This window comes from Lacerta agilis, chromosome 8, assembly GCF_009819535.1.
Source record: "Lacerta agilis isolate rLacAgi1 chromosome 8, rLacAgi1.pri, whole genome shotgun sequence".
Taxonomy (NCBI): domain Eukaryota; kingdom Metazoa; phylum Chordata; class Lepidosauria; order Squamata; family Lacertidae; genus Lacerta; species Lacerta agilis.
Window position 1 is genome coordinate 38,925,648 of NC_046319.1, and position 23,310 is coordinate 38,948,957.

The window sequence follows — 23,310 nt, forward strand, 5'->3', positions numbered from 1 at the left end:
TCTCTGAACCCCCAAACACACCTCGCCTGCACCTCCTCTTCCTCTAGACCAGTGCTCTTCAAACTTGAGTCCCCAGCTTTTGTTGCACTACAACACCCATTATCCCCTGCCAGCTTAGTCAGCGATGATGGGAGTTGTAGTCAAACACCTGAGGACCCAAGGTTGATGAACACTGCCCTTTCTCCTTGCATATTCCCTCTCTCAGCCCTGCTGGGCTTTCTCTCCTCAGCATCTCGGGGCTGAAGCCAGGACCATCCTTTCTACCCCTCCCTGATCTCTCCACTTGCCCCAGTTCAGTTTTCTGCCCACTCTTTGCTGGGTCCCACAGAAATGGCATATCCTCACGACAACTATCACAGTCTCAGCAGTGGTTGGCATAGCATGGTTGCCTGGGCAGCTGCAACAGGCTTGGCAGATTGGCAATAACCCCCTGCCCCAATCCTGTGCTGTTGAATCCAGGGAGAGGAAGAGCAGTACAGAAGATAAAAGGTGTGTGGCAGTTTGCACACTGTTGATGAGTCTGTGACTGGTCTTCACATTTTCCTGCAACAAGGTGGGAAGGGGGTGAAAATAAGCCCCGCTTAGAATAGCTCCAGTGAGCCATAAACAGCCCATCACCCCTCCGCTCCTGTGCAGGTCTGGTCTATTGCCGTCTACCCAAAGTGTGTGGCCAACTAAATTCATCCGATGATTAGGCAAGCTGGCTTTATGATCCCCCAAACTGATGCCATGTTGAGTGGAGGGGAAGAGCTCATAAAAGCATGTCTCCACCCAACCGTAAATGCTCCCTCCCCACTTTAAAAAAAACACCACACACACGACTTGCTGAGCAGCCAGAAGACAGTGTGTTTATTACAGCCCACTGAGAGCAAAGCTGGACAACTGGAAAGGAAAGCAACCAGCAATTTAGGCTCGAGGAGTCATGGCTGGCCAGGCAAGGGCACTGCAGGAGGAGGCAGCACTGAGCACGAACAGCAGCAGCTGGACCCCCATTGCTTTACAATGTTCGCTGCTCCTTGCCTTTAACAGCAGCCAATGTGTCTTTGCAGCAGAGGGGCTAGCCAACCTTGCAGGGCTGTTGTGAGGCCTACATGGAAGAAGCATGTAAGCCAGCTTGAGCTCCTTGGAGGAAAGAGTGAGGGGTGTGATCATAAATAAATATTCACAATAATAGTAACAGTAGGAGTAAGGAGGAAAATCATCCCCATCAGACCTGTTGCTCCCCATTCTGCTCGCTGAAACCTCCCCCCAGCTTGGAGGGGCTTACAGCGCAGGTGTGGCTCAGGCAGTTATCACAGGGCCTCCCTTCCCAAAGTCCGGAAAAGGTAGCAGAGGGAAGTCCTGCCAGCGCGTGGCTCAACTGCAACTTAGGCAACACACCTGCAGGGGCTTTGTGCAAATTCATCCAGAGGCCCCAAAATTATCATGGTCCAGGGCTTTGCTTCCACTCTGGCCCAAAGCTTATCTTCAGTAGATCGTGCAAATTCTGACACACACACACACACACTCCTTTCTGAAATCCATTCACTTGGGAGGCAGTGCAAACAGCCTCTAAAAACTGCACCGATCCCATGATTTCAGTGAGTGGGAGTGGATAAGAGCCAGTCTTACCATGTTTCACCAAGCATACATGCACGTAACATCCATATGTCTCTCTCTCACTCTCTCTCTCTCTCTCTCTCTCACACACACAACATCAGACTCCCCTCTGTTACCTCACAGTATGAATCTCAGCAGGATCTCTGCCCCCTGCCCCCTTTTTCCTGATTCCCCACCACAGACCACCCATGTAGCAAAAGCAAGGACGCAAGAGGGAGCATGCAGGCCGGGTGGTGGTGGTAGTGGTGGCAGGAGATGCTGGCCTAGGCAGGTGCCCATCACTGCTCTTGCAGGTGCTAAAAGGAGTTCCCGCATTACGACAGGCAGAGGGGCTTGGCTTCCTTGGACCCAGCAGCAAATACAATGGATCAGGGGAGAGGAGGGACACAGGATTCTCCTTAGCCAAGGGAAACAGGAGAGGGAAACAGCCTGATCCTCATTGTCCCATCCCACCCCCTGTGCCTCCAGGCAGAGAGTCAGCAGCAAATCGAGGCTCGGGAGAAGCACCCCCCAAAAGCCAGGGTAGTGTCAGATGCCACCCCCTTCCCACATCCAGTCCATGCTACAAAGCAGGGACCTCCTTCCAACATTCCAGGCTAGTACAAAAGGCTATGAAGACGTCTCCTGCCAATATTGCACAGAGTCCAGGGAGGGGCAGGAGGCCTCCTCCTCCTCTCCAGCAGGTTTGTTTTCTGCAGGCGGGGGGGGGGGGAAGGTGGGCCCCTCTGGAGAACACCGCAAGCTGTCATCTCGCAGACTGGAGGAGGGGGGCAGGTGTGTCCCCACTTGAGGGAGGAGGAAAGATGGGGAGGCCGTCGTCTTGGCACCCTGGGGCAGAGCTCAGCTACTTCTGCAGGATGGGACGGCGAAGGGATTCCACGTAGGAGAGGGCGCTCTGCAGGGAGGTCAGGCAGTACCCCTCCTCACCAATCAGATACCTGGCAAGGAAAGGAGAGAGTGTCAGAGAAAGATCAGCTCAGCATCTGCAGGGAGAGACATCAGGCAGATGGCAATGTCCAAGTGGCTGGCTGGAGAAGCTAAAACTCTCGGGGCCTTAAAGCCAACATGCAACATCTGTAGTAGAGGGTATGCAAGCAAGAAAATGAGATGTAATTTTTTTCTCCCCCTATCCCATCGTATTAGGATGGGCAAGAATCCTGCATTAATTTATGGAATTGGGTGACTTTAAATGAACATATGAAGAGAACCAAACTATGCATGTTTTGTTTTTATATTCTTGTTGCAGTCTGTTGACTTTCTTGACTACATAAGGTAATATGAGAAAAGACAATGAAAGTGTCGACGACAACAAAAAACGGCCTTGTTGCTGGATCATGCCAATGGCCCATCGGGTTCAGCATCCTGTTCTCACAGTGACCCCCAGGCGACCCAATGGGAAGCCTGTAACCTGAACCTGAGCACAACAGCCCTCTCCTCTCCTGAGGTTTTGGCAAGTGGCATTCAGAGGCAGATGGCCTCCGACAGTGGAAGGAGAGCATAGCCATCGTGGTGAGTAGCCGCATCCTCTATGAATTGGTCTAATTCTCTTTTGGAGCCACACAACTTGGTGGCCATCACTGCCTCATGTGGGAGCAAATATAACCATGCACTGCATGGAGAGGTAGTTTCTTTTGTCTGTCCTGAATGTACTGCCCAATTTCATGGAGGATGCTGTGTCAGTCACGGTGGCCAGGTAGAGCCTCCAGGTTCAAAGGCAGTCTGCTGGATATGTTCAGGGAAGAAGGCCTACTGTCCTCCTCGCTCTCCTCTGTGTGGGCTTCCCATGGGGACATGTGGCTGGCCACTGCAGGACAGTACGATGAACTAGATGGCGACTTTGGTCTCAGCCACCCACAGGACTCATCTACTGAAGGCAGCAGGAAAGAGCAAAGCTTTATAAAGGAGGTGGGGGGAGGGAGATGGATTAATAATTAAGATGCTTGGAGCAAGCTTTGGAGTCACCCAGATCTCTTTTGCACTCAGGGCAAATGTTCAAAGCCTAAACAGAGCAGAAAGGAGAGGATGGCGGTAAAGTTATGCTGGCTGGGTGCTCTTCTCAGTGCTCATCCCTGCAGTCTTTTGAGACAAAGCAGCATAAACCAAAAAGACAGTCGATCAGATAATGAACAAGCTCAGCTAGGAAGGCTTTGAGTCCCTCCAGGGACAAAAAACAAATCACGGAAGTATCTACTGAAAACGGAGAAGTTAGAAAAACAAAGAGAACTTTTTTGGAGTTTGCAACTGGCTGCATGCCTGGCTGTGACCGGGCCACTAGGCAGCTTCTGGGTTATCTGCGGAGGCCTCTGGGCTCGAAATGGGGACGTTTCCCAGTCAAAACAGAGCCAGGTTGGAGAGGAGAGGCTCCAGAGCCGAGCCGCGATCCCCATGCGCCTGTCCAGTCTGATTATGCCTTGGCTGCTTCATCCACATGCTGGCAGCATCTTGCTCAGACTCCAAAGCTGGCAGGCCGTGTAAGCAAAGCCGACAGCCTGAGGTGGTGGTGGAGGGACTCCTTCCCCATGCGGAGGCGAGCGGCACGGAGAGGGCAGAGCTAGACTCAGCCAGATTTAGGCAATGGTGTCTGTGTCTGTCGCCAGCCCAGATTGTATTGCCTTGGATGGGCCTGTGGGTGAAGGCTCAAGGCCCCAGAAACTTGGAGAAGAAGATGGATCCCCTCTGGAGCAAAGGAATCCATCCCAAACCACCCAGGGAATGGGGGACAGAACTATGCCCGGTGACTAGGAGCTGCTGTGGCGGGAAATGCCCTCGACTGTTCTCAGTGGCTGAGCACTCATTCTGCATGCCGCTTTAGTCCTCAACATCTGCAGGATGGGCTGAGAAAATATTTATACACGCACGCATAATCTGAAACACGTAGAGAACTGCCCTGCCAGTCTGTGCAGACAACACTGAGCTCACTGGACCAGTGGTCTGACTTCCTATAAGGCTTGGAGAGTATGCATTTAGAACCTAAAAAAACATACAGGAATGGACAAGCATGACTTCCAAATCAGTCAACCATTAAATTACACCCCAAACCACATCTTTTCTGGTTACAAAGCCCGATGCAGAAAGTTCCAACAGGGATTTTGTCCAGGAGAGCTCCAAACTTGGCCTCTGGTTGTTAAGATTTAAGTGCAGGTTTCAACTGGGATATGCTTTCGATATGCTTGCCTGCCTGCCTGCCTTCTCTTCAAGAGAGAGGTCGGCCCCTGCTTGTCACAGCAGCTGACAAGAGGCGCTTCTTCCCTGCTGCCTACCCTTCGTGGATGAACTCCTCCAGCGCAGCACACTCCGAGACCAGCTGAGGCAGGTTGCTCTTGAGGACCACGTAGGAAAGGATGGGAAGGAGATCGTCAGCACCACTGCAAGACAAAATTCCACATCAGCTTTGTGGCCCACACTGCAAGGAGGGCTGGCTCAGGGGTCCCACAGGTGGCTGTTTTCGCACAAGAAGTGCCCAGAGGTGCTTGGTCTGGCTTAGCATGTGGCAGGTAGGAAGTACCCAACACACTGCGATGTCCAAAGCATTGCAAGGGGGGTGCATTTCCAAAATGCATGAGAGTCCCCCGAAATGCACTGCATTTGTTTGGCCGTGGCTGTGTCCAAAGACACCTGTCAGGGAATGGATAAGGCAGCCCTTCTTTCTGGGGGCCTCTGCAGAGAGGTTCATGGGCACAGCTTCTCCTTGCTAAAGGTGGACAGAATGCATGTTGGCACAACTTAAGGGGTGCAATCTGACCTCGCATCTTTGGAAAGCATGGAAAGTTGGGCTTTTGTTCTAATACTGCTTCTTGCATTGCCATTTTAGCTGGGATTCTTGCATGGCAGGCGGTTGGACCAGGGTCCCTTCCAACTCTACAATTCTATAACAATTCTATAAGGAAACAACAAAGCAAACTTTAAAAAAAAACTAGAATGCAAACAACACCGTGGGGTGGAAATGAGGAGGGGTGTGACCAAGAGGGCAAGGAAGTCAGCAAGTCAGCCCAAGGCAGGCAAAACTAGCTATTCATACAACCTAAGAAGACTTTTTTGGGACCACAGTTGTAACTCTTGTGGGTGGGAGAGAGAGAGAGAGAGAGAGAGAGAGAGAGAGAGGCTGGTCAGCTTGCCTGCTGTTGCCCGGATGCCAGGGCCCTTCGGAAGGTGCTCTGATGCAAGTTGGCCAGGGGAGAGGAAGCAGCTCCCCACTTGCCTAGCCATGGAATGTGGAGAACATGAGAGACAAAGCATCCCTGGAGGCAGGCCCCAGCCACCCTTGCATTCCTTCTCCTTGCTCAGCAGGGAGCCTGGCAGATTTGTCCCAAGACTCAGGGCCCCTCCTGCCTGGCCTGGAGCTCTGCCCCTGAAGCCCTTGGGCTGTCTTGCCCTCGCCCACTTGAATTCTTTTGACAGTCCTCCCTCCCCCTTTGCCTGGCTAAGCGCTGCTTGGCTGGGAAGCCGCTCCCCCTCCCTCCCTCCCTCCCCGCTGCCCTTCTGCAGCTCGCGGGCTAAGTCCCTCTGACAGATCCAAGCTCCTTAATTGGCAGACTCGGGCTTGGTTCACAGGCGCGGGGACCGGCACTCTGGCTGGACGCAGCAGGGAGCCCCGCTGTCGGAAGGGATCCATCAAGGCTGAGCCCCCTTGCTGGGTGCGTGTCTGGGCAGCGGAGCGCCTGGAGCCAGCCAGAGTGAGTCAATGGCAGCACCGGGGGCTCCAGACAGCAGAGGAGGGGAGGGGAAGGCCTGTGCAAAGGAAGGAAGGAAGGAGAAGCAGCCCACGCCTCGAGGAAGGGGCAAGCTCCAAGACAGAGGAAGCCTCTTGCCACCCAGGGCCAACCCAGGGCTCAGTTTCTGCCTGCTTCTCCACACAGGGAGGCCTTGGGCTGCAGTACTTACATGGCAGACGATGCCGGCTGGGGCCTGCCCTCCCGGCCCCCACAGTACTCCTCAGCACATTCGCAAATGACACGCAACGTCCGCACTGCAGGGAACGGCAGCCAAAAGACAGTGCGCATGTTAAAAAGAGGTGCCATAGGAACACAATACAAAAGTCACTTATCAGGTCCAGGCAGCTCACCAACCTAGATGGCTTTAAAAAGAGGAATGGACCAATTCGTAGAGGAGAGGGCTCTCAGTGGCCATTAGCCACAAAAGCTGTGCTCTATCTCCACGGCTGGAGGCAGTGATGCTTCTGCATGCCAGTCTCTGGAAACCACAGGAGGGGAGAGCGCTGTGATGCTCGGATTCAGCCCCCAATGGGGGAGTATCCCCTTCCTGAAACCCTGCAGAACTGTTGCCAATCAGTGTAAGACAGCATGAAGCTGGATGGGCCAAAGGCCCAGCTCTGTTCCTAGGCTTCTTCCCCACCAGCACACTAGATAGATGGACATGCAGTCTGCCAAGTATTTAATGCACTGGTGGTTGTGGATTCTGCACAGGTCTCCAGTGCTTGGGTGCTCAGCACCTCACTTGCATCAGGTAGCCTCACCTATGCATTCCAGCTTCTTCTGAGGGCAGCTGCCCAGAGGAATCAGCATCAGCTCCTGCACAGCGGCGCAGTAGGGGTAGGATCCGATTCCCCAGGCGGCGTTCCCCTGGGGGAGCAGCTTGGAAGAGATCCCCATTTCAGAGGGGGGCGTATTTCTCTGCAGCTCCATGATCTTGGAAAGGGCAGATTCCTGGGCTTTGTAGACATTCCTGTGTGTGGGGTGGGGGGCAAAGGGGGAGAGAAAGGAACAGCCTGAATGGATGTTGTGGGGTTTCCCAAACTCACAGGCCCCAACCCAGATCCATAGAAAATGCATTTTACTCTTAATTCAACAGCAAACAGCTGCCTGGCTTTTAAGTGATGACCCTTTCAACGTACAACACCTGTGCTCGGAAACCTACACTGGTTGCTCATTTGCTACTGGACCAAGTTCAATGTGTTAGTATCCAAAGCCCTTAACCAGGACCAGTTTACTTGTGGGAATACCTTGCCCCATACAAGCCCACTCAGCCGCTTCCATCTGAACCACCACTTATTGCAAGTACAACATAATACCTGCTCCACACTCATAAGAAACTTTGGAACTCCCTGCCTATTGAATCAGGCAGGCACCTTCACTGTATGATAATTTTTTGGGCACCTACTAAAAGCATTTTTGCTTAGACAAGCCTACCTAGATAGGTAGAATGTTTACATATACTTTAACCTGTTTGTAGCGTAGCACTGATTTTAATTGCCATCTGAATGTTTTCAGTAGCTGTTTTTCACTTATGGTTTTAATTGCTTTTTTGGTAAACTGCTTTAAGGGTTACAATCAAGCACCATATAAATGTTATGAAATAAACAATACATCAATACAAGTCATCGCAGGCAAAACCGGCCACTCCACCAGGTAGGTAGCCCAATATCCTCCTTCCCAAGTGGAAGCAACTGTCCACAAGGCAGGGCTTTTCAACTGGTGGCTCTCGCCCCGCCTGCTGTGCTGCAAAAAGTCCCACTGCGAGGATCTCCGCCAGAAAAGGCATGACCCCCTTACCTGTACACAGCCAGGAGGGGTCCCCAGAGCGGGGCAAAGAAGGCCTCCTCCAAACGTGCCACACACTGGTCCTTGGAGGCCGCTGTGTTCAGGCCCTCAAAGGCTAGCAAGGTCAGGGAGAGCAGCCTATCTGGGGAGAGAAACGATTCAGGCAGAGCAATCCAGAAAGGCTCCAGAGAGCAGCTGGCGCTGGACACTTCCACAAGGCAGCCCAGGAGGTGGACTGACAGGGTGGCAAGCAAATGAAACCAACACAGTGAAGGCTGGTCCTTTAAGGAAGCGCTCAATTAGCCAATAAGGCAGACTGAGCACACCCTTGGGACACCAGCAAAGCAGGGGAACTAAAAATAATTATTTTTCTTTAAAAAATTGACATTTTATAATAATAATAATAATAATAATAATAATAATAATAATAATAATAATAATAATAACGGCACTCATGGGAAAAGTCAGAACTTTCTTACACTGCACTCCACACACTCCCATTTTGCTGTTCTCTTTTTGTTAACTTAGATTGCAGGAACGTAAGAAGCTGCCTTATACAAAGTCAGACCATTGGTCCATGTAGCTCAGTATCCTATAGACTGATTGGCTCTCCATGATTTCAGGCAGGGGTCTCTCGCAGCCCTAGCTGGAGATGATACTGGGGATTGAACCTGGGACCTTCTGCTTGCAAGGCAAATATCAAACATCAGAATAATGCAAGGAAATCAGATCCTGTTATGTGTAGCAACAGATCTATTTTAATATATATATATGTGTGTGTGTGTGTGTGTGTGTATTGCTGAGCTCTAAAAAAAATAATACGTTGGGGGGCACCATATGGGGCACTGCCCCCAAAACCGCCGTCTGTCCTCAGCCAGCTCCTGCCTGTGTGAACTGGCTGGCAGGTTCCTCCTGCTCCATCTCAAGTCTTGCCTGTGTGGAAGGAGGAAGCTTCCTGGCTCTGGCATTCTGTCGGCCTCCCTGCCTCCCGTCCCAATGGGCACCAGCCACTGGTGAACCAACATTTTCAGCACATGTGTGTGGATCTTTCTCTCTTCTCCCACCTAAGACTGTAGGTTCTGTGGACCAGCCAGCTAATGAAAGTGAGATGGTGGTGGTCAGTTTGGCTGTTAGCCAAACTGACAGATATAATAAGACAAAAACCAAAAAGTGTAGTGAAAATGGAACGGGGGTGCCTAAATGAATACCTTAAAAGACAAGGCTCGAGGACAGAAATCTGGCTGAGTGAGTTTGGAATAACCTTGTGAATTGAAAGGATAAGAAAGAGGGATATATATTTAGATGCTAGGATTGAGATGATAAGGAATACAGGAAGATACAATGAGAGGTAAAGGAGGTGCTGTGGGATTGGTGGAAGTCGACGTTTGTTTCCATTTTTAGTATTCATATTATTAATCTGTAAGATTTGGATTTGTTTTTCATATGTTTGTTTTTGTGTTTTGTATATTTTTGTGTGTGGAAAATATTAACAAAATTTATTATTAAAAGAGAGAGAGAGAGAGAGATGGTGGTGGTCAAGATTGCAAGAAGCCACTTTTAAGGGGAAAGGTACAGATTCAGCAACCTTACAGCCTTTGGAGACAAGGATTCCAAGGAGACAGTGCTGCCCTCTGGTGGTGCGCCAGGGAGAAGATGAATCTTTCAAAGCAGCCTTTGACAACTCAGTGCCCTTCATCTGTTTTGGACTACGACTCCCATCAACCCCTGCCAGTATGGTCATATGATGCTGGGGCTGATGGGAGTTTTAGTCCAAAACAACTGAAAGGCAATAGGTTAGGCCAGGGGTCAGCAAACTTTTTCAGCAGGGGGCCGGTCATCTGTCCCTCAGACCTTGTGGGGGGCCGGACTATATGTTGGGGAAAAAAATGAACAAATTCCTATGCCCCACTAATAACCCAGAGATGCATTTTAAATAAAAGCACACATTCTACTTGTGTAAAAACACCAGGCAGGCCCCACAAATAATCTAGAGATGCATTTTACCATATTTTTCGGCGTATAAGACGACTGGGCGTATAAGACAACCCCCAACATTTCCAGTTAAAATATAGAGTTTGAGATATACTCAACCGCAGATTCTCCACCCAGCGTATAAGACGACCCCTGACTTTTGAGAAGATTTTCCTGGATTAAAAAGTAGTCTTATACGCCAGAATATACAGTAAATAAAAGGAAACATTCTACTCATGTAAAAACACGCTGATTCCCGGACCATCCGTGGGCCAGATTTAGAAGGCGATTGGGCCGCATCAAGCCCCCGGGCCTTAGTTTGGGGACCCCTGGGCTAGGCAGAGCGGGGAGGCTGACTGATGGAATTTGCCACCACAGGATGTGGGGATGACACCCGCCTTCTTGGGTGGCTTCAAAAGAGGACTTGCGGGGCTCTATTGATGTTCTTGGCAGAGACAGGATAGCGTCCCAAGGATCACCTGCTGGTTTTGGTTTTAAAAAATCAAAAGAGCATGATGAAGCAGGTGGGTGAAGCTGAGGTCAAATCCTTACTACTTTCACAGCACCCCTCCCTCCTCCCCACCAGGACAGTGGTCACCCCTCCCCGCCATGGCCGCCTGCCCTGTGTCCGATGCAAAAGACTTGGTGGTGGTTTTTATTGTGAAAATCTTTTGTAAGCTGCTCTGAGCTTATAGATAGAACGTATTCTACATTTAAAAAAAGAGGATTTTTTTAAAAAGTTATGAGTATTAACTGGTGTACCGATGCCAGGATATCTGCGTCATCCAAAACAGATTTGTGAACCACCACTGCTGATTTGCTCTGTGTTCCATTTCCCTCTTACTTTGCTTTTTACAACCCCAAACTATATAATATGTGTTCGCACAATGAGACGGAACTGCATGCATTGGACGAAACGGACTCCTAACGCGCAAAAGCCTTACTCCGTAATAAACGCAAAAGGCTCTTTCGTTCCTGCAAACAAATTAAGCTGCTCTCACCAATGGAGTTGTGAATGTCCTTCACGACCGCTTTGAGCTGCTCTTGCTGGCTTGACAGCTTCCTCCCAGCCAGCGGGCCCTGGGGCTCTCTCAGGGGCCCTGAAGGCCAGGCTTCGGAGGCAGACAAGAACTGCTCCAAGTCTTCAAAGGAACTCTCCTTCTCTGCCAGGGCAGGTGCTGGCTCCTCACGAGTCAGGCTCCGCTCTGGGGCGCTCAGGCTGGGGTCCTCGATGAGGGGGCTGCTGGAAACGCTGTGCCGCAGGTTGAGCTTGTTGTTTTCCTGGACAGAGAACATGGAGTGCATGCTTTGGGAGGACCGCAGTCTCCGGCCCTCGGGGGCTGGCGAGAGGAAGGCCTCGGTGTCCAGAGAGGAGGAGAGGGAAAGGCCTCGGGAGACCTTCCCGGCGGCTCGAGCGTCCGCTCTGCCCCAGCTCACGAGCGGATAGACATGGCTGTAGGCCGAGCACTGCAGCTTCCGCAGCAGCTGGCAGATGGGGTGATCCGCAAAGCTGGAGGCAAGGAAACGAGGGACTTGTTAGAGAATCATGGTAGGAAGGACCCATTCCTTTTGGGGGCTGCACCACTTTCTCTCTCGCTCTCTTGGGGCAGAACAGAACAAGGAGGCCACCTTTGGCCCACAAGTGCAGAGAAGTCAGCTGCCCAAGTGCAGGTATGGACGTTAACAGAGAAGGCTTTAAGGTTCCTAGATCTCATGACAGCATAAAGTGAACGCAAGAGGTGGGACAACCTCAGGGGAGTCTGTGCAGGGTCACATCCTTACCTTCGTTTATCTAAGCTTTGCAGCAGCTGCCTCCTGAAAGATTTGGGGTCTGTGGGTGTAAGAGATTTGCAGCAGCACCCTTTACACAGCAGGGGCAGGGAAGATCTGTGGGGGCCTCCAGATGTTGCTGGACTCCAGGTCCAATCAGTCCTGGCCAGTGGCCATGCCAGATGCTGGGGCAGAGGGGAGTGGGAGCCCACCAACCTCTGGAGAGCCCCACAGATGCTCTTCCACCACTGCTTGGCAAGTTCATTTGGAAGCAAGTAAGCATGCACAGCCAACCAAAATCATTTGTGTTGTAAGTGAAGCTCAGTGCAGACCCATTGAAATTAATGGGCATTACTGTGTTAGGTCTATTAATTTCAGTGGGTCTACTCTCAGAAGTTAGGTGGTGACAGCTCTGCATTTATTTCTCCAGCTTTCCTCCAAGGAGCTCAGGGTGCCCCCGGTTTATTTTCACAACGATTCTGCAAGGCGGATTGGGCGGAAAGTGTAACGTCCAATTATGTGCTAGAAGCCAAAATATTAGCTGACTGAAAATCCAGGCTACGCAACAACTTAACCATGCACCTCATGTCATTCCTGAAAAGCTTCTGACAGATGCTCAGGCAATGACTTGTCTGAAGACAGTCACAAGGCAGGGAGTTCCCCAGCGGCTGATGAATGCTTTCCCCCTGCCGTCTCTTATGGCAGGAGCATGGGCAATGCTGAGAAGGCCACTCACAGGCAACCTCAATCATCTACCCCAATGGGCCCCAATCATCTACCACCATTTAAAAAACATTATTTATTAAATTTCTATACCACCCTTCGCCAGAGGTTCACAGAGCAGTTTGCAATGTAAGTTATTACAATGTAAATATTGCAGTTGTTGTATAAGGGATTATTATTATTATGACCAGAATGTAATTGAAATTAGTAAGATTTTGGAATGCAGAAAAAAAAAATCATCAAACCATCAATTCTAGCATGAAGGGGGCCACCTTATCTAAATCATATAATTCGGTATTTGAACAATTGGCATTAGTAATTGTATTATGAATTGATATTGTTATAACGAGGCTATTGTTGGATTGTAATGGAAAACTAATAAAACTATCAACCAAAAATACAATGTAAAAACACAAGAATACAGACATAGTAACAAACAAAAACAATACCCCCCCACCTGCCAAACACAGTTTAAAAGTCCACAGATTGTTTAATTAGCCGAAGACCTAAGAGAAAAAGAATGTTTTTGCCTGGCACCTAAAGATATGTAATGGAGGTGTCGGGTGAGTCTCCCTGAGGAGAGCATTCCACAAGCACGGAGCCACTGCAGGAAAGACCCATTCTCATGTTGCCACCCTCCAGACCTCATGTGGGGAGGCACATGAAGAAGAGCCTCAGACGATGATCTCGGGGTCTGGGAGGGTTCATATGGAGAGAGGTGCTCCTTGAGGTATTGCGGTCCTGAGCCATTTAAGGCTTTATAGGTCAAAACCGGCACTTTGAATTGGGCCTGGAAACTGACTGGCAGCCAGTGTAGTTGGGTCATGATTGGCATTATATGCTCAAACCATGTTGTCCAGGTGAGCAACCTGCCTGCCAAATTCTGCACCAGCTGAAGTTTTTGTACTGTCATCAGAGGCAGCCTCACATATCACACACTGAAGTAATTTCTCCTGCCCGACGCCTCCTAGCAAAACCCACACACGTTACGGCCATTTGCTCCTTACCTGAGGAGGTGGGAGATGAGCTTGGGCACCAGGGACAGATCGTTGGGGCTCTTCCTCAGCTGGGCTTTCCACAACCTTGGCCACTCCTGTGGGAGCAGAGAACACCACTGCCTTGCGTCAGCCGCCCTTTCCACTTACAGAAGTCCCCAATTCCCACTTGAACAGTCCCCAATTCCCATCTGGCAAACATTGAAAGCTGCAAACATGGTGCTGGTTGATGCCTCCATTCCCCCACCCCACCCCGCTCTGTGTGTGTTGGGGGGGGTGTCCCTTGGGGGCCTGAGCTGCCTCTAGGCAAGGGAATAAGTAGCCTAGCCTTCAGCCAGGGGGAGGAGGGATTTCCCATTAAGTGACCTTAGATTCCCTTCCTGTTATGATTCCGGATTTGCAGAGAGAAGGCTTAGCACAGAGCACAGGAAGGTGCCTTTGACCAAGTCAACCCAGCTCAGTATTGCCAACACTGACTGGATACAGCTCTCCAGGTTTTTCCAGGCAGCGGGTCCTTTCCCAGCCCTGCCTGGAGATGCAACCCCAGGAAATGAACCTGGGCCCTTCTGCATGCCAGGCACATGCTCTCCTGCCAAGCTGCAGCTCTCCTCTTTAAATGCCACAAGCACAACCAAGAATGCTGGGTGGATTTAGCCTCTACGCCCCATTTCCAGACTCATGCCCCCCACGGTGGCTCTCGGTCACCCCTGCCCTTTCCAGTAAAGGACCACATCCTTTCAGAGCTGGGCCTTGAGAGGCACCAGGCAGAGGACACTCGGTTTTGCGCTGTCATGCCACCCATCGCTGCACCACCCATCGCTGGCCTCCCACATACGTGGTCCTGCTCGTACTCCAGGATCGCGGCGTAAATGGCCCTCTGCTCCTGCTCTTCTGGGGTCAGCACCGCATTGCTGGAAAACCTCCTAAGGAGATGCAAGCACAAGGCTCGGGGTCAGTGGGGAAGCAGAGCACCCAGGCCTCCCTTTCCAAGCCACAATCTGGGGGCACAAGGAGGCTTCGCTAGGCCCCAACAGGGCAGACTCGCCTGTTGGCCGCTTCCTGCAGCCTCAGCCGACGCTCCTCCATCTTCCTCTGGAGCTAGAGGGAAGGAGAGTTAAGGTTTCACAATCCAACACTCCACCCGCCTCCGCCAGAGTGACCGCGTCTCCCTAGAGGCCAACAAGGGGCCTGTTCCTCCATCTGCAAGCATCGCATGCTCACAGGCAGGTAAACATTGGAGGCATCCGGGACAAACTCCAGTCCTCCTGGTCAGTTGGGGTGGGAAGGCAGCCACTGGAGGGGGAGAGAGGAGCCCAGCCACCAGCACCTGACCTCACAGACATCCATACAAGGTGCGGGGCAGGGAGAGATTCCAAAGTCTACCAAGAGAAGGAAACGGTGTTGGGGGGTAAATCCAAGGAGGGGAGTCTGGGTGAAGTGTGCATGCCTAGCCTGTAACGGGGGCAGGGAAAGACACGGGGACAATGGCAGGATTGTCCAACTGCTTTCAGCTATTTTAAAAAGACCCTGATGTTGGGAAAGATGGAGGGCACAAGGAGAAGGGGACGACAGAGGATGAGATGGTTGGACAGTGTTCTCGAAGCTACTAACATGAGTTTGGCCAAACTGTGAGAGGCAGTGAAGGATAGGCGTGCCTGGCGTGCTCTGGTCCATGGGGTCACGAAGAGTCGGACACGACTGAACGACTGAACAACAAATTTAAAAAAAGATCTGGGGCAGAGGTTTGCAACCCGCTAGCAAGACAAATCCATGGAGAATGTGATGGTCTGTCCCTGGTTATTAACGGAGGAGGGGAGGATTTGACCTACAGGGTCAGAGCCACTGAATCTCAGTTGCTGGGTACGGCACACAAAGAAACAGGCGAGGCTGCTGCCTTTGGGACCCGACTGTGATCTTCCCAGAGGCACATGCCTGGCTCACTGCGGGAGATGTGACACTAGACTAGGCCAGCCTTTGGTGCCCTCCAACTGTTTTGGACTACAACTCCCATCAGGCCCATCACTGTACGGCCATGCTAGCTGGGCATCCTGGCTCCCCCCAACATATGCAGGCAGAGGTTCTTCCCTGGAAGTAAGAAAGAGAGCTTTATTCAGGCAGGTGTTGGGAAAGGCTCAGCAGGAGAATGAGGGCTCCTAAGTCACAATTCAGAAGTTCAGGAGCAAGGCAAGAAGTTCAGCAGCAGGTGTAAGCAACGAAGATGTCCCAACAAGTTTGCCCGCCCCTCCTGCCACACTTTTAAAGCCAAGCTGTGGCATGCACACTCAGGAGGTGCTCTCGCCTCAAGGGAAGGTCAAGACTGCAAGTGCACGCTCCGAGGGGCAGCTGGGTCTGCTCTCATCTGTGAAGGAGGCGCCTGGTTCTAAGTCTCCCACTCCTGTCATTCTGCCCCCTCCCTTGGCTGACTAAAGCCCTTCCCAGCTTCCACTGAGGCTCTCTGCTTTGCAGGAAGGTCAAGAGGGAAGAGATGGCATCCCTGCTCTCCCTTCCAATGTGACTGAGATCGGGGTGAAAAGGGGAGGTTCCTGCTTCCTCCAACCCAGTTTCTCACAATTCAGCTCTCCGCCCTTTCCTTCCCCTTCCTTCCTTCCCCGATCCCAACAGTGCTGTGGCATCCGTGACCTCAGGCTTCATGTGAGTTGTAGTCCAAAGCAGCTGGAGGGCACCAAGTTGGTGAGAGCTGGCCAGCCCTGCTTCCTGGCTTATCCTCCGGCCATTCTGCTCAAGAAGTGGCTCACCTTCCTAATTCCCTTTTCAAGGCCTGGACTATTCTGCGCACCCTTAGGCCCAGTAACAGCCACCTCCTCCTTCTCTGCACCAGCTAGAACAATCCAGACTTCTCCAGCTGGTTGTCATTTTACAATCTGCCCTGCAGCTCACTCCTGGAGGCATTCCAGTTTGCCAACATTCTTCTCCCAACCTTGACAATCTCAGTAAAGCAGAGACACGAAAGCTGATCTCCCAGTAACAACCATCATCTCCCGCACAAAGACCCAGACCTTCACTCAGAGTAGAGCCCCAGAATAAGTAGGGCAGGGGAAGTCTAGACAGTGCCCTCCATGTATTGTGGGCTCAGCTCCAGCCAACACGGACGGCAGTTAGGAATGATGAGGGAGGCAATGCATCTTTGCACGGAGAAAGTGTTGCTGGTTTAATTCCCAGTGGCTTCTCCAGGTAGGGCTGGGAGAGTCTTCCTGCCTGAAATCCTGGAGAACCATTGCTGTCAGTCATCTGTTTCTATGAGAGTTGTAGTCTAGCAACACCTGGAGGGAATTGGGGATGGCTACCCCTGAAAAATTAGACAGCTATGATTTAATCCCATTCACAGATCTGAGAACCTGCAAGGAACTGTCCCTGCCAAACTTCTTACTGCCATGGCCAGCTGAGTTGGCCGTCTACAAGGATGGTTGAAGAGCAATTAAGCATCTTCCCCAGAAAAGGATACTGTCTCCTCTCGGGCTTTTGCAATCACCAAGTTCTCCATCATCTGGCGCTGAAGGGAAAGAGTCTGTAGGGTAAAGAAATGGCACTGAGGCTACACTTCACAGAACTGTGGGGGGAAAAGAAGGACAAGGACACCAAAAACATTTCCTCCACAAAGCAACCACAGAAACTGTGAGGGCCCCAAATCCCCCCACCTCTGTAGCCTGGAGCTTCACATGAATGTTGTCATTGCTGGTACAATTTGTCAATGGATGGTGTTGTGTACTCATTATGCACAACTGTGCCACCATCACTGCTGTTAGGAAATTGCTATGGTGGCAGGTGGGTTGTTCCCTTGAAATTAGCTTCTTAAAAAACAGGAGATGGCAGAGGCACAGCCTGCTGGGTACCAGAAGGCAACTAAGCACCTCCAGGGGAAGAGCCCATGGCCAGAGTGGGGGAGCCAGACGGACAATACAGGGGTCTGCTATGCATTGTGCTGCACTTAGGGATCAGCCAGGAAGAGGAGCTGCAAATTCCCCTTCCACCACCAACCCAGGGCCACATTTTCAAGGCTGTGCAAGCAGGTCCCCACTCACAAAATCCCTATGCTGCTCCATTCCCAGGGCTCTTGAAAAGCAAGCAGTTGGGCAGTGGGGAGCAAGGAGGAGAGGCAGGCCGCCCCTTCAAGGTTTGCTTTGCCAACGCATTCCCAACAGGGAATCCGCTTGCAAAGCAGCACCCAGCAGGGCTGAACTCTCCACTGACCAGCTGGTGAGCAGAAGGTTCAATCCTGCTCAGTGGCGGAGCTTCCTGGGGGCGTGGTGCGCTGCCTGTGGGGGCGTGTTGCCCGGCACAGGCGGGGGGGGGGCAGCCACGATGGTACCCACCCGGGATCATGCTGCCGGGGGCGGTGCACTCCCCCCGCACTCCTCTTCCTCCGCCAGTGATCCTGCTCTCTGCAGGGGTCTGCTTCACCAGTACTTCCCTGCAGGGAACACTCTGGTGAAGCAGCCCCCAGCAGGACTGAAGGAAGCGCCTCCTTTTTCCTCCTTCAAACCACACGTTTAATTAAACATTGGGGCTGACCCCCCCAAATCAATTCAGGGCCCAGATGTGGGTCAGGTTGGCCCCAGATTGTCCTGGGCAGGATCAGGATGGATTCGAAGTGCCAGAAGGGACCCCAGAACAGATTGTGGGGTGGGGTTGTACTCAGCCCTTTTGGGACCCATCCTCCAGGCAACCCACTGCACCCACAAGCCCCACTTGCCAGCGATGTCTTCTGCATGGTTTGACTGGGGTTGAGGCGGGCCAGTCGAGCCTCATAGGTGGCTTTCAGCTTCTGGTTCTGCAGCGATGCCTCCTCCAGAGGGGTGAGCTCCCTGCATAGGAAGCAGAGATGCTTCAAAGGGTCAGCAGTAACAGGGGAAACTCTCAGCCCAGAGCTGGTTATCCCAGGAACCTCCAGCACAAGGTTGGGAGCTTCAGCCACCACCCTTCCCTTAACCCCCCCCCCCAAGTCAAGCCACCAGCACACCAAGAAGGCTCCCCTTACTTTTTCGCACACTGCACTTCTGTAATTTGCAGCTTCTGGAACATCTCGGGAGGCAGGAAAGGTGACAGCTTCCCACCTTCATCCGAAAAGACCCTGCGGTGGCGGGAGACAGGAACAGGGCCCAAAATCCTCTCCGCTGCTGCCAGCTTCACCTTAGCTTTTCCTGGTGTTGGGGAGAAAAGACAACAGCACAGCGTTGGGCAAAGAACCGCAGAGCCTCCCTGGCCCATCCCTGGAAAGATTTGCGATGAGCCATTATAACTTTTTGTGCAATTTATGAACAATTCACTGATGTGAATATTAAACATGCAGCCCCCTCTTTAGCTTTCATCCTGGAATTTCAGCCTAAAGTCACAGTTTAACAACAACATAACAAAATTAATAACAGGAATGAAGCAAGAGAGAGAGGGGGGGGAACACCCCTCACCGATTTTGGCAATGCTGCTTTTGGCTCTTTCCAAGCACTGCTCTGCCACTTTCAGCATCTTGGGAGTGTCAGGTGTCATGTCGTTTCCATCCGCTGTAAGGGAAGGACAGAAAAAGTGCAATGCCTCAGCCCCATCACATTTGGAAGTAAAATATCCTCAGGCTCGCTACCATCAACCACAAGGTCACCTTCCCTGCCCTTATCTTGCCAGGAAGGCTGTGCTCTCTATACTTGTTCCACAACAACTGGCCCATCTTGCAGGAACCACATCAGGAAAGAGCAGCCCCAAAGCCTTCCACAAACACACTCAAGAACTGCAGCAATTGGCAATGTGACTCCAGCCAACAGCAGCTTAACAAAGGGCCTTCTCAGAGTCCCTCCACCTCGCCATTCTGAAGGCTCCATGCCAGATGGAGCCATAAAATCTGCCCAGTTTTGTCCAGCCAGCTTCACTATCCAGGAGAGGAGGGGTGTTATTGACTAGCAGGAAAACTTGATGGGGTGGGGCACAGCAGAGTTCACAACTCCCTAAGCAAATACACTGCTTGTTGCCTCTGAGCTCTACAAATATTTGTTATGGTCCTGAGTATCCAGACGTGTTTGCTTATTTCTAACAGCCCTCCTAGTCCCCTGTAGAACACATTCTTAAGAGCCACGGAGGCAGCTCAAGGGCTCAGCAATCCACACGAGCCCATCGCCACCTTGGGAAGTGGCACCTTCCAGCCACGAGAAACATAATCCAGCCAGGAGAGCACCCGCTTAAGCTGCAAAGCAAAACCCTAGACACACCATTGCCTGCTGCCGCCTCTTCCAACAGGACCTGGGAAATGTAGCTGATGCTCTTCAGGTATTCCACGTAGGCTTCCTGCCAATCAGAGGGAGACAGGAGAGAAATTCAGTTCAGCAGGGCAAGTCCTCACTATTGGTACACAGCTCCTCCTCTTCCCATCCTCAAGACCAGTTCAAGATGCTTGGCTGCAGTGCAACAATTTGGGGGGCATGAGTCAGAATCCTGTCCCAGAGGATGCTGCGCCAGCTCTCTCAGGCAGTGTGCTATTTGCATTGTCAGCCCTGAAAATATTGCCACTTGGGGTGCTATTGAGCAGGGGGTAATAATATACGGTAAGAAGAGCCTGCTGGATCAGGCCAAAGACCCATCTAGACTAGCATCCAATTTTCACAGTGGCCAACTAGGTGCCTATGGGAAAACTGCAAGCAGGATTCAAGCACAATAATTTTTCTTCTGTCTCAGGCCTAGAAGTTCATCTCTTGTCACCGGAATCTGCCTTAGTTACTCACACTCCCCTCTTGCAGAAGTTGGTTCAGGCCATGGGATCTGCCATTTATCTTCCATAGTGAAGACAAGACCTACATAACTCATTTGCTTTCTCTGCAATTTCCTTATTCTCCTTTAGCACACCTTTGACTCCCTCGTGTGCCAAAGGGACCAACCACCTGCCAAGAAAGTCTCCTGCTACTAATACATTTAAAGAACTACTTGTTAGTCCTAATGTTTTTAGCAATGTGCTCAATATATATTTTTTAGCATTGCTTGCTGTTTGCATGCACTTTTTGTGCAAAGGTTTGTGCTTTTTTTTGTTCCCTTCATTTGGACAAGACTTCCATTCTTTTAAGGAAGCTTAAGGAAGCCTTCTTGCCTCTAACACAGCTGGCATCTTCTTGGACCTCATGGTATCTTCCTGATCTGCAGTATACACTCCAGTGGAATTTCTAATATTATGTTTTTAAACATCTCCAAAGCATTTTGGAATGATTTGAATCTCTTGACTTTGCCTTTCAAATTTCTTTTTACCAATCCCATTTGGGGGAAGTGTCACATTTGGGGGAAGTTTCCTTTTTTGAAATAAAATATGGCCATGTCGGCTTTTCTTGGCAATTGGCCATTTACAGGAACATTTAAAGTAATGACGCCACATCTGTTGCTCTGCTCAGTTTTGCCTCTGGCCATGCCCACCGACATGCACCCCTGAAAAGTTGGCCACAAAGAAATGCTGCTCTTGCCCTGAAAAGGGTGTGGCAGGCTCTAATCCTAACTTGAAGCCAAATAAATGAGTGTTCGTGAAAGGGAAAGGCCTAGCTTGATCCAACAAGGTACCTTCCAGGTGTTTTGAATTCCATGGTTGGAGGCAGCTATGCTCTTGGATACTAGTTGCTGGAAAACACAGTGCTGAGAGTGTTCTTGCACTCAGGCCCTGCTTGAGGGTTTCCCACAAGCATCTGGTTGGCCACAGGATGCTGGACTAGATGGGTCATTGGTCTGATCCAGCAGGATCGTCTTATGAACTACAGCTCCCATCAGCCCCTAATAAGGGCGGATCGGATGGGAGTTGTAGTCCAAAACATCTGGAGGGCACCAGCCTGGTGCATTTAAATCCTCCTAAGGAAACCAGTAAAGGAAACCCACTGAAGGCACCACATGAATAATCGTTGTTTTGGGGTGTTTTTTTTAAAGACAGCAATCTTGTCGTGGAACAAAGCAACGGACGCAGACGGCATTCGCAATACGAAGCTTGAAGCGTTGCGAAGCGTGTGCAAGGGCGCTTCTAAAGGCCGGCCGCCAAGGCCGAGGAAAGGGGGGAGCTGGGCAGCGCTGAGCAATGGATGGGCCGCTGGCGCAGAAGGAGCGGGATGCCCCGCAGGGTCTTTGTCCGCCCCGCCCGGCCCCGTGGACGTCAGGCAGAGGGGGGCTTGGGGAATCCAAAGGCACCTCAACCCGTCCCCTCTCTCCAAAGCCATGCCAAACCCCCGGCAGCAGCTAACACGGAATGCGCATTCACACGTACTCCGACCGAGCAAAACCTCCCCTCTCCTTTAAAGCCGGAGGGGAGCTGTTCGCCGCCCCTCCCCCATCCTGTCTCACCCGCGGCCTGTCTCCGGCGTCCAGCTCGAGGGCGCCCCTGGCTAGCTTCATGGCGCCCTGTAGCGGCTTCGCCGCTGACTCCGGGGTTGCCGGGGCGGGTGCCGAGGCGGCCATGGCTGGGCCGGAACCTTTCCTCTAGGGAACACCGCCCGGTCGGGCAGAATAGAGAACGTGCACGGCAGGACCGGATGAGTTAGAGCACCGGAGCCGGGGCAGATGAGGTCAGAAGCGGGCGGAGCTGTTGCCAGCAGCGTTCACCGTCTGCTTTGCCATTGGCCGGCAGCGCGCAGGGAGGCTCGTCGCTTTTCCCGAAAGCGATCTTTGACTCGCAAGAGGGTCCGAAAGAGCCTTTGGGGCCTTGGTTGTTAACGATTTTGCTAGGGTTGCCATATTTCAAAAAGTAAAATTCCTGACACCCGCAAAGTTGGACCCCGAATTTGTTGAGCTTTTCAAGCTGTTTCCGCTGCTTTTTCCATCGCGTTGCCATACACCCAGGTTTTCCCTGACATTTTGCCAATTCGGCAAAATTTCCCCATGACACCATTTTTACACCCGAAAACCAGGACATGTCAGGAATTTTCCTGACGTATGGCAAGCCTAATTTTGCATTGGCTCACCATATTAGCGTTATACTCCTTTGAGCAAGAATATCTTAGGCTGGTCCCCTTGCAGTGAGGGTGCTACATGAGAATATTTGGGAGGAGAGCACAAAAGGAGCAAAGGGTATTTTGGGGGTGGTAGCGTACTTTTTGGCTGCATACACAATATACATTTTAAAAATATAGTTTTCCCCAAAGAATCCTGGAAACTGGTTTGTTAAGGGTGCTGGGAATTGAAGCTTTGTAAGGAGTAAACTACAGTTCCCAGGATTCTGTAAGAAATCATGAGTAATGTTTGGTGTGGGCAGCCTTAGTCTCACAAGTAACACAAATACTGTATGCTTATGCACCCTTAAAAACTACAAAACCCACAATTTTCGCAATACGTACGAAAATTATCCTTTGCACTTCTCAGGTTCCTTATTACCCCCTAAGCATGCATAGAACACCCAGAACACACTCAGAGGCACCTTTATTATGCCACCGATGCTTTAATTCCCCCCCCCCGGATTTTGGGGCAAAATTGCCCAGTTTAGAAGGTACACTACTTATGTAGTATTGTAATTTAAATATTTGTTATAAAGTGGTGATAATAAACATTACCTATGCAAAGAGGCTTTTCTTCAAGTAACAGCGGAGGTCTAGTGGTAAAGGATGGGTTGCTTGTCTTGGGGGAGTGTCTGTTTGCTTACTTGCTTCCTTTCCAGCACCACAAAGGCTGTAGATCCACCTAAGTCTCTAGTAATGTAATGTGTGTACATGTGTGTAAAGGATCTACTCTCTATAGGACCCTGCCCGTTTTCAGAGCCTCCTCACCTCATGTGCTCACTGTCGGGAGTGAACTGGGTGGTG

At 51.2% G+C, this 23,310-nt stretch overlaps 1 protein-coding gene across 2 annotated transcripts; it reads right to left on the bottom strand.

The window, feature by feature from the left end:
• Positions 1-822: 822 nt before the first annotated feature.
• VPS9D1 (VPS9 domain containing 1) lies at positions 823-23,145 on the bottom strand. Of its 2 annotated transcripts, none has more exons than XM_033157042.1 (15): positions 23,062-23,145; positions 19,768-19,843; positions 18,979-19,071; positions 18,552-18,714; positions 18,267-18,378; positions 17,019-17,081; positions 14,601-14,653; positions 14,391-14,478; positions 13,568-13,653; positions 11,069-11,577; positions 8,109-8,238; positions 7,073-7,281; positions 6,481-6,565; positions 4,860-4,964; positions 823-2,537 (listed from the first exon to the last, which is right to left on the bottom strand). In XM_033157042.1, the coding sequence occupies exons 3-15, from the start codon at positions 19,055-19,057 to the stop codon at positions 2,444-2,446; spliced, it is 1,776 nt and encodes a 591-aa protein (XP_033012933.1). In that variant the 5' UTR covers positions 19,058-19,071; positions 19,768-19,843; positions 23,062-23,145; the 3' UTR covers positions 823-2,443. The 2 variants fall into 2 exon arrangements, with proteins under 2 accessions (XP_033012933.1, XP_033012932.1); XM_033157041.1 differs by lacking the exon at positions 23,062-23,145 and adding an exon at positions 21,860-22,035.
• Between the last annotated feature and the right edge of the window lie 165 nt (positions 23,146-23,310).

Bases quoted from the DNA above. Each gene is read 5' to 3' on its own strand.
- VPS9D1 (XM_033157041.1), bottom strand. From the start codon at position 21,973: ATGGCCGCCTCGGCACCCGCCCCGGCAACCCCGGAGTCAGCGGCGAAG. The intron at 19,844-21,859 runs GTGAGACAGGAT...TCTGATTGGCAG, and splicing joins ACGCCGGAGACAGGCCGCGG to GAAGCCTACGTGGAATACCT. The intron at 4,965-6,480 runs GTAAGTACTGCA...TTTGTCTTGCAG, and splicing joins CAGCCGGCATCGTCTGCCAT to TGGTGCTGACGATCTCCTTC.